The sequence below is a fragment of the Fukomys damarensis genome, unplaced genomic scaffold, assembly GCF_012274545.1.
Source record: "Fukomys damarensis isolate Sample0158 unplaced genomic scaffold, DMR_v1.0_HiC HiC_scaffold_12, whole genome shotgun sequence".
Lineage (NCBI taxonomy): Eukaryota > Metazoa > Chordata > Mammalia > Rodentia > Bathyergidae > Fukomys > Fukomys damarensis.
Genome location: NW_022900924.1, coordinates 13,139,431 through 13,151,081, shown reverse-complemented (window position 1 = coordinate 13,151,081; position 11,651 = coordinate 13,139,431). Strand labels below are relative to the sequence as shown.

General features: G+C 35.4%; 1 protein-coding gene across 2 annotated transcripts in view; it reads right to left on the bottom strand.

The window, feature by feature from the left end:
- The window catches only part of Med13l (mediator complex subunit 13L), a 274,207-nt gene that overhangs the window by 117,480 nt on the left and 145,076 nt on the right, over nt 1–11,651 (bottom strand). For both annotated transcript variants that reach the window (XM_010604106.2, XM_010604108.2), the window contains exon 4: nt 1,185–1,268. In XM_010604106.2, the coding sequence (XP_010602408.1) occupies nt 1,185–1,268 (84 nt within the window). The remainder of the gene's footprint in view (nt 1–1,184; nt 1,269–11,651) is intronic.

Genomic DNA, 11,651 nt, shown 5'->3' with positions numbered 1-11,651 from the left:
TATATATATAAAAGAAAAAATTCTCCATCAAAGTATTTGTAAACAGAAATCACTTGTACACTCTCATATATACTACTCCTGTTCTAAAAGCATTAGTTTTTCATGTACAATTTGATGCACAAATCCTAACTTCTACATGTTTATTTTTTTAATTCTAAATAATATTAAATGTACTAAAAATAGGAAAATATTTATCAAGTTCATAGTTAACAGGCGAAGAAAATTGCTGGCCTTCAAGTTATCTGATATAAAAAAAAATCCATATTTTCATATATAGGATTTGGTTAATGAAAACATTCCACACCATTTCATTAGAGCATTGAGACAGACAGGCTGGAGAGAAGGTACTAATTAAATCTCTACTAGGAAGTAATAAAATTAAGAGCCATAAGAGTTTCAAAAGGGACAGGAGTTGCCAGCTGAAATTCTTGCAAACAGAAAAGGTCCAAGTTTAAGTCTACCTTAAAAGGCTTCAAGAGCTCTAAACTGCAGCCAGCAGCTAAAGCCTTAACTTAGAACAAATGTAATGAGTAGAACAGAATCAAGACTGTGTTCCCTGCTCTTTAAAAATGAAGTAAACAAACACCATCACCCTAGCATTTCTACTAAGTCTATGGTATGGTCAGAACTGGTAAGGTATGTATTAAATTTTTGAAGGCTTTATTTCTTTACTCATTTGATCTAAAATCCCATGTTTATTATAAGGACTACATTTAAACCTGCACTAATAAATGACAGATAAAAGTTTAAGTTTAGAGAAGTAACCATATCCCGGGTTTTACAGTAATCAAGGATGAGTTACCCTGCTTTGGGAGTATCAATCAATACTATATAATCATCATTTTAATTCACTTGACTGTTTTTAAAGTTATGTCATGTAACATTTATTTTAAGGAAGATTGAGGATGGTTAATAAACAAAATTCTCAATTCTAAACAATGTAGTAATATGTGGGTTAGACATGTATAAACCAATAATCACCTTCTAGTCCAACTGTTAATATTCAACAAAAATAATACAGTATTTAATAACACTGTGATTCAAGAACCTATTTTAGTTCAGCTAAACCATGAACATTATTAGGAAATAAATTACTAGGCTGATCCCCTCACCCAACCAGTCCCCAAAGATAGTTGCAGTCAAGCAAAACAGACCACAAAGCTAAAAGTATTCTAAAGACTCACCTTTTGTTAACTGGCTTTTCATCCTTTTCATAAGGTCGAACAAACCATTTCCCAATCCTAACGAAGTTCTTATCCATTAGGCACCTACAATAAGTACATCAAGAATTACTTTTGTAGATTTGATAACATATTAGTAGATCACTGAATAATACCAGACAAGACACACAAATGAAAATAAAAACATTACTAATTACATTGTCAGATGTTTTCTTAATAAGGTTTTATACTAAGTGAAAACACTCCCTAAGTTGGGGCATATGTTTTATGCCCATCGACAAAATAAGCAAAATAAATAGTATATCTAAAACTTTTTACCCTTTCAGATTACCTCAAATCGAATCACACATCTGGAAGACTTCAGTTCTTATGTCATCAAGAATATAAGAAATGAAGCATTTCTTCAGGTATCTCAGGGATGCTTTTCCAAGCCACATATCTGGCAAGGTTTAATGCTAGAAGTTTCTTTTGTTTCATTCTTTTAGCAAGGATCATGGTAACAAAAACATAGCTTGATCTACTTATGCATTTTCCTTTTGAGTGTACACTTGGTTATAGCTTTTCAAGAAAATAAGGACTTGTAGTCATATCTTCAATAACAAATATTTGCTCTGCTTATATCTAAATTATGACCTACTCCTGTTTTCATGCCATTTTTGTATGCTGTGTTTCAATGTCAAATCACAGAGTATTCTGTTTGAAGACATGTTCAATGGTAATTGAACTCAACTCATATAATACCAATAATGCACACAATTCTATTCAAGTGACAACAACACACACAGTTATGACCAAGTTCACTCATATGCAGGAAAATGACAACTCCATCGTAACTGCCATATGGCCAACTGTGAGATGTCACTGGTTGTAAGGAACATCCCTGATTTTAAATACACAAAGATGTGGAGGGAAATGTGCATTTTGAAATACAGTCACCTCTTAACATCATTCAATAAAATGGTATGATTTTATAAGAAAAGTCACATGTAATTCTTCTATGTAAGTTTCCTCTTACCAATAAAAGAGTTATAGCAATTCTTTATTCAATATTCAAGCAATTCTGTGCTTGGCTTTTGTCTGTAATTTCTACACCATCAAGGAGGATGGAACAATTCAAGCCCTCACCCAACTCATTACAGGTTAGATGTGTTAGTAAATGGCAATACTTTCTGCTGGCCGCAATATAACTCCCTTTAGGCAGAATCAATTTGGAACATTGTTACAACAAAATGTCACTGGTTTCAACTAGTTTTATTTTGAAAATAAAGTTCTACAACATTCTTCCTTATTCATAATAAAGAAAATCATTTTCAAAGTATTCAATCTTTATTCCCAAGTTTTAAAATTAAACTTTTTTTTTGGTATTAGGCATGACATCATCAAATTTAGAACAGAAAACAGGGAGTATCTAAAAAAGGAGAAAGTAAAGAACCAAACTAAAAGGTATCTGTATAGCGTATCCACTAGGTAAAAGACTTAATTACTTCTTTAGGTTACATATAAATAGATACCTCCACTTCCAAGTTTGGTATTAAACTCCTTCCTCCAACACTCTCAATAACTACTACTAAAATTGCTGGCATCATCACCATCTCATGTTTGAACACATCAAGCACAGTATCTCATTTAATTCTTTTAAATGTAAGAAATGGGTGTGGCAGTGGCAGTTTCTAAGGGGAAAAGAAAGCATTACCTAGCAAGGTCATGCAGCTATCAACAGCAATACAGTCACCAAATCTAGGAATATCTGATCACAGAGCCAGGATACTGACTGGTTACCATTCATCAAATTTTTTTTTGTCATTTTCAAATCCAGATGCATCTTGTGCTTGAATTAAAGTTTAAGTACTTCTTTGTTCTCCAAAAACTGATACTAAATTGAAGGTATACCTTAAAATCAATAATGCTTAGAATGAAAGCGACGGGGTACACAACACGTGAGAAATTACACCAAACACTAAATGGTTTCTTTTAATGACATATACCCTCACCTAATTTACAGTTTTTAAATTTTTTCATTCTCTCATAAATGCCTAAAATTTAAGGTAAGAATTCAAAAGAATCATTTATTCAGTAACAGAGAAAACATGAATTTACAGTGTATAGTTAGAAGAATTCAAGGCTTGAGACTATGAAAGAAAAAAACTATCAGTGACTAAAGGACAATCTATAAAAGTATATTTTAAAACAAGAGTCGAGGTGGGAAGCAGCACACAACTAAGACTACTCAAGAAAAGCAAAATGCAAAGGCTAATGACACTGCTATACAAGAGTCTAACTCTGTGTGAATATATGTCTGGAATTTCTCCCTATAAATTGTATTTGTTTATCAGGCAATGTCAACAGAAAGTTATCATCAGTCATGGAAATGACTGATCCCTTAGTCCGAAACCATATGTTTCCAAAAGATAGTCACAGTGACTTATGTAACTTTTCAAGTGTAACCAGTTTCTATGTGATAGGTAATTTCCTACATAGTAAAAGAAAAACATGAGAACACAGAATAGCACTGGATAAAGTAGTGTTTTTATTATATTTTGTAATATACTGATATTGGGAGGAGGTTTCACATATTACTCCCTCCATGGCTAGACACCACAGAAAAAGATTCTACCTGGTGATCTAAGTCATGGGAAAAAAATAAGAGAAAGTGTGTCCTTACTAAGGTAGACAATTCTACTATCTGATTGACAAGTGAAAGTATGTAGAATCAACAGGAGACCATTCTCCATCATGTGTTTTTTAGGTCATAGAACTGTACTTTATGGAAGAAAAGAGGAAAAGGATAAGAGAAAAGGGGGCACCTAATGAAAGCTATTATGAGCTTTGCACAGAAAAATGTACTCAAGAGCAAAACACTGCACATAATTCCCCAGCATAAAAAAACTCTAAAGCAGATCCTAGGTTAAAATTTTCACATTAAATACTGCTACTAACACTACTCTGGCCTGGACTTCCTCTATGGTTCCATTCTATCCCTCCTCCTCTACCAAAGGGCTGGGGATTAACTCAGTGGTACCACTGCCTGCCTTGCAAGCACAAGGTTCCAAGTTCCAAACCCAGTACTCCCAAGAAAAAAAATACAACTATTACAATAAATTCTACCCATCTTTTCTGTCCCAGATCAATCCTGCACAGCATTCCTACATCTCCAAATCAGCATTTTACCATTCAGTTGTAGTGTTTCATTTCCATGGTTCTCTTACAATGGCCAATATTTTAAATGCCTGTGATAAAATATCTTTATATTCTGCTATGTACTGATACATGCTCAATAAATACCTCAGAAATGAATGCTAAAGACACTAGAATATTTCCCTTTTCATAATATAACACTGTTTTTCTTTTTGTTTATACCCATTAATCCATGAGTAGTCTTACAGAACCTGAATTTCCTTCTATGTATTCTCACTAATGGGACAGTGTTTGAGAAGGGAAACAATTTCATTGTTTATCACGTCCCACCCATCTCAGACTAAAATCAAAGAAGATAGTCAACATAGTTGCTAAAAATGTTTAGGAAGACTAGTGCTTAATTCTTTCATTATAGTTGAAAAATATAATTTGAGCAAATCTTTTCAAGAGGGGTAATTCCAAGATATAAAAATTATATCAGAAATCTGCCCTCTTTTTAGACTCTCCCAAAATTTGTTTTCTTTAGGTACCAGGTACCAGGGATCAAACTCAAGACTTTGCACTTGCAAGGCAGGCGGCAGCACAACTGAACTAAATCCTTGGCCCTTGTTTTCTTAGTTTTGAGAATCCAAACATGCATATAACTTCACAAATTAATATACCTATTTGATCTGCCAAAAATTGCTTCAAATCCACATCATAAATATTGCTATGTGTGTGTGTGTGTATATATATCAGCTAACCATGTTCATTCAGCACCATCCATCATTACCAATGTTTCAAAATTTCCCATTAAAATGACTTAATTCTGTAAAGCAGTACAATGTTACTTTATAAGATAACAACGTTATGCCAATTCTTTAAGCAATAGCATCTCTCCCTAATCCTGCACCACCTCCCCAAAATCACCAGTTCAAGAAGAAAAGAAACAGCTGGTCAAGAATGAAAATGAAATCAAGTTGCACGTGTGTCCCTCTGTGTATACCTAATGTTTCTGTGTCATGCCATATGGCTCTGAATAATTAACTACAAAGTGCAACATGACTCCAAAACTGCCACGCCCCAGTCTCCAGTCCCAAAACCAGAGGCAGGCCTGATGTAAGATTCCAAGAGCCACAGCAGAACCCACAGCCTAACTCAGCAAACCACACCCAGGATGGAACAGTTGGCTCAGGCTCCTCCTGTGCCCTTCTCACCTGAATAAAATAAATTTATATAATTGAGGGGCCGAAGAAACCTTTTACAAGTGATCCCTTTATCTTCTTTTCCAATCCCTACCCATCTCCTAAAACCATAAATAGATTGGTTAGTATTTTAACAGATTTCTTTCCAAGCATCTATTTTTAGATGTGCGCTTTCAGTCACTTGTGTCTATGATGTCTGTACTTCCCTCTCATTAAAGGGCTGGAGATTTAGTTCAGTGGTGCAGCTGCCTGCCTCTCATTAAAGAATGTTTTGCTGAGATCTAAAAACTCATTCTTGTACTTCTAGAAGAGAACTGTACACTGTGTCATTTCAATATAATAAGAATGTAAGTGTTACCCATTTCTTGCCCATTATCACATAATACCCAAGGGGCTCTCCATACTGCAATTTTACATCATCAATTCTTCAACTATAGCTGTATCTACCACCATGCTCAGTGAGGGGCACTCTGAAATCTAACCCACAACATGCAAGGCCACGGCTCATGCACCTGCTGATGATCACCTCTGCTGAGTCACAATGCCACAATACACTGAAAACTGGACATCTATCAATACAAAGCTTTAGCATAATTAGAATTCCAATATTTTGGCTGTGCATTTAGCTCAGCGATTCCATGGCCTGCCTTGCAAGCGCAAGGACCCAAGTTCAATCCCCGGTACCAAAAAAAAAAAAAAGACATCAAGAATTCCAATTTTTTGCACATTATGTCCACTGTATTTTCCAAATAATATCCTAACTCTAAATACCATCTGTTGGCCAACCAAGAAGTTCTGGGCCACAGACAAGTGGAGAGCTGTACTATAAACTGTCATGGGGTAAATATGCTGACAAACCATTAATACAGCAGCACAGCAGATTACTCATAAAAGCTATGATGTCTTACAAAACATTAAAACTCACAGATGAAAGTCTCCATAAGGAAGCACAGACATGACAGAACATAACAGCATCAAAAGACTCACAACCTACTATGTACAATCACTTCACTTCAAGAAGGCAAAAAAAAAAAACCTCAGCAAAATTAGCCTATGTGTTCTTTATTAAAACTTAAGAAAATTAAAACTAAACTACACTAATACACACAATGCCAATTTGACAACATTATGCCAAACATTTTAGGAATTCTTGCAAAGCTACAAAACCAAGATTTTCATCAGTCCATTACGTGGTGTAATCAATGAAGTGCTAATGAAAAGTACATTGTTTCTCTACTATATATCTATTTCCTGGATGTTTCAAAAACTTTTCAACCAATATTTTACCCCCATTTGATAGAGAGGTAATAAGGTAATAATGTATCATAAAAACACATCAACCATAATAATGTAAGAGATACAGCCATTACATCTGCAGTACCCAAAATACCAAATGAATAACAATTGCAGGGTTTTTTCCATAACCTATTCACAAAGTACCTTTCTTTTAATCAAAAGAGTAAGACAACCTAAACTTAAAATACAAAGTGTCATATTTGAGAAAATCATAAACACAAAGGAAAATTGAAAGGACTATGAACAATCTGATCTAGTACATTAGAAAGTGAGGGAAGAAGAGAAAGAAGGAAGGGCAAGAGGAGAAGGAAGGAAGAACAGTTAAGTCAAATCAGCAGAGACTCAACATAAGTAAAAACTAAATTAATAGTGTTTTATCATTCTGGACATTTTGCCAAAAAGAGGTTAATTGATCATTAAGAAATAGGAAGCACATTTACACTCTCAAAAGAAAGGAAAAATAAGCATGACTACATGATCCAAACTATAAAGCTTAGACATGTCCAAAGAGTCTCAGATTGTAAAATTCTAAGAAATCACAAAGAAAGAAAATACTAACAGAAGCCAATATAGCTCAAAGTTTAAAAAAAAAAAAAACAAACATGTATGGCCAGGGAGAGAAAAAGGAAAGGAGAAAGAGGGGTGAGAGTAGATCAAGAGATCAAGATCAAGCTATGCTTGTGTTTCAGTGATACTGCTGGATGCTTTTTGGAGCACAGATAATCAGAAGGGGAAAATACCTTGATTCATTATGGTAGATGTAATCTTGTCCCAAGTCCCACTGACATCATGCTTTCCCGTGACACCAAAATCTCCCACAGTTAGTACCTTTTTTATTGTGAGCGCAATAGGCAGGTGGGACAGCACACACCTGTAAGTCTTCTTAAGCCTTGTAATGAAATGTCTTAGAAATGAAATGTGAGCAGAAATGGCACACACTATTTCTGAATGGAAGGGTTGCTGGGCTCCCATCTCCCATGTTTTGCTATTGCTCCTTTGCTCTCAAGCACGAGCTCAGCAAGTCTTAGGAGCTGCTTCATCAGCTTGAGGTCTGGAGTGAAGAATATGTACAGCAGTACTCACAATGGACATGCAATAGGGGCAAGACATAAACTTCTACTGTTCTGACCCAGGAAGACCTTTCAGGTCTTCTGTTACTGCTTAACTGAGCCTAACCTGACTGATGAAAGAGGTCATGGCAATACTTCATGAAACATTACAATATCCCAAAGTAGACCAGTGGCAATCAAAACGAGGGAAATGGCATGAAGTGGAGGGATATATGGACGGCTGGTAAGGAATTCAATACTGTGTAATAAGAATGGCAAGCAAAGAAAAAAATACTTCAGTTTGATGCCAAACACACCACTGCATGGAAATAGGATTAAACGGGTTATAGTGTGAAGACAAAGAAATGAAAGTTATAGATTTCTGCTCAGTGTTAAGACGTTTTTTGTTTGGTTTTTTTTTTGGGGGGGGGTTGGTACCGGGGATCGAACTCCGGTCCTTGTACTTGCGAGGCAGGCCACCAAACCGCTGAGCTAAATCCCCGGCCTGTTTTTGTTTTTAGACAGGGTCTTGCTGTGCAGTCCAGGCTGGCCTCGAACTCACAGTAATCCTCCTGCCTTAGCCTCCCAAATGCTGGGATTACAAGCCTGCCCCGGCTAAGAAAGATTTTTTAACACTGAATGAATGATCTTTGAAGATGATATTAAACTCCTTTGGAAAATTATGTTTACATATCCAAAACCCTTCAAGGAAGGGGGTGACCATATAAAAAGGATTTTAAAGAATGGAATGTAGAATTAGCTGGGTAAGTGACTGACTTTCTATGTTATCTCAAATTGAAATTAGTAGTACTTTACTGTACTTCTCTTAGGTATAATAATGGCTAGCCATTTATTGAGCTGGGGCAGGGGACAGTACTAGGCAGTGAAACAAGGACCTTCCAAGTGAGCTACATCCCCAGCCCATTTTTTATTTTGAGACAGCATCACTAAACTTCCCTGGCTAGGCTCAAACTTGCAGCTCAAACTTACAGCTCAAACTTACGGCGGAGGCCCTGCCTCAGCTTACCAGAGACTTGAGATTTATAGGTGTGTGACATCCATCACACCTCGCCTATTGAGCTCATAATGAAAAAAGGTACTGTGCTGAGCAAAAAAACCTACATCATTTTATAGGTGAATAAACAGAGGCTCAGCACAGCAAACTCAGGCTCAACACAGCAAACACAGTGGCCTAGGTCACAGAGTTAAGTGGTAGAGCTAAGACACAAAATATTTCCTATCTCTGAAGGCAGCAAAGAAATAGATTTCTAGAAATGTGCGCCCCTAAAAGGAGAAATAAAATTACAACCAAATATGTCATTTTTTTGTCTAAAGCCTCTATGGAAAATTCTCCTCAGTTAAGTAGCAGACATTTTTAAAACACTTTGTTGACCAGATGACCCTAGCTACACACCTATAATATGCTGCAGCCAAATACTGTATTAGAAAGTTACAGGAAAAATAAGTAATGGAAAGAAACTATTTAAAGTCATAAAATTTTAAATATTTTACATAGCATCAATGTAGTTATTACCTCAGCACCAATCAATAGCAATGAAAAATGAAACGTCACACTGTGAAATTTATGTTACCATAATTTTTATAGTAAAATTCTTTTTAATAAATCACTGCAGTGACGTCAGTCTGTGTACATTAGCAACCTCAGCTTTTGTAAAGATCAATTTATATGATCTCTCTTTAGCTTGAAGTGAGAGCTTCTCAAGGCAGTAAATGGAACTCCCCTTTAATTAAACATATTCTCAAACTAAAAAAAAGAAAAAGTGGAAATTATAAATCACTTTTCCAAGCCTTGTGAATATGCAAAGCATAAAAGAAATGGTTGAGGAAGCACACACACCCTAAAAGTGACACAGCCCTCGATGATCTGTGTCATAACCTCAATTCTGACACAGATGCCAGGAACTTGGAGCATCCTCACCACAAAACCAAGTCAACCTTCTGTGAATAAAAATAGGAAAGCATAATAGAAAACTGCCAAGAAAAAGAGAAAACTGTATGTCAATAATTTAGGCTGTAGATGGATGAAAAACTTACAATGAATGGTCTAAATGGGGAGGGTATTTATTCAGTATTAGCCTTTCCAGTTTCTGTCAAAAAAAATTACAGAGTAACAGCCATTTAAAATGCTTTCCTCATTAAAACGCTTCTGTATAGAAAGAGAAACCATCAATAGAGTGAACAGACAACCCACAATCTGGGAAAAAATTTTACCAGCTGTTCCTAAAACAAAGGTCTACTATCTAGAATATATAAAGAACTTAAAAAAAAAATCAGACCCTCTAAATTTAAAGATCTAATCCAAAAATGGGCCTCTGAAATGAACAGACATTTCTCAGATGAAGTAGTATAATCAGCAAAGAAAAATATGAAAAAATGTTCAACATTGCCGGTCATTTGAGAAATGCAAGCAAAAACAACACTGAAATTCCATCTCACTCCAGAAAGAATGGCTGCTATCAAGACATCAACCAACAAATTCTGGAGGACTATTGGGAGAAAAAAAAACCCTTCTCCACTGTTGGTGGGAGTGTAGACTGGTGCAATCATTGTGGGATTCAGTGTGGAGATTCCTCAAAGAACTAGGAATAGAGGTCCCATTTGACCCAGCAAATTCCCCTGCTAGGTATCCTCCCAAAAGATCTGAAAGTATCGTATCACAGCCTTATATGCACATCCATGCTTATAGAGGCACAGTTTGTAACTGCTAAATCTTGAAAACAGCCCAAATGCCATTAACTGGTGAATGGATAAATATCAAATAGTTTCGTTGGTGTGAGAAACTGCAAGAGTAAATGAGGACCAAAACGCACAGCAGACAATATAAAATAGGAAAAAAAAAAAAAGGTATAGAATGTAAGGGAAAGTAGGGAGGGGTTTGGGGGACAGGAAAGAAGGAAAGGAAAAACTATGAAAAAAGAAGGAAAAAATGGAAATGTTTTTGAAAATGGGGTGTGGAGGGGTGAGAAAAGGGAAGGAAGAGGAATGGGGAAAAAACAAGAACCAAGATATATCATGTGGAAGTACAAGTTCCCAATGGTGAATGGGATCATACTGTACACCTACAATGTACCAATAAACTTAATGGAATAAAAAAAATGCTTTCCTTCCTCATGAGCAGGGTAATTTTCACTCACAAAATATACTCTCTTAAAAGTTTGAAGAAAAAAAATATTATTTTACAGGACAAACAGATTAGTATAATTTTTTAAAAGAATCTCAAGTTAATCATATGAATTGTAGTAGGGAAGATTCATTATTAATTATTTTGTTTAAAAAAACAGTTATTTCCTATGTCTCAAAAGTAATTCCTGTGGGCGAATTCAAATATGCCACTCTAGTAATATTTCAATGAAATTTTTAAAAATATAATTCAAATTATCCAAAATAACAAATTTATGGGGAAAAGAAACTAAAAAATACAACATGGAATATGGAATTATATGGGCATTTATTAAAACTCAAGATGCACAGTATCCCATACTTGATTTGCAGAATGTTAATTTAGGTGGAGTGGAGGACTGGTTAACTGTCCAAACAAAAGACCTTAACATCAAAACCAAAATCTAACCTAAAATTCTATCCTAAGCATTACTGCTTGTCACAATGAATTTTCTTAAAAGTAATAATTCAGCCTGAACCAGGCATTAGTTTACATCATAAATTTTGAATTGATGAGTCCAGAATAAATGGATTACATGTAAATCTCTTCCCTCAGTTTTTCTGTGCTCCTAATTTTTCTCCCCACAAAGAAACATGCTGCTATTTAGAACAGAAAAAAGGCAACC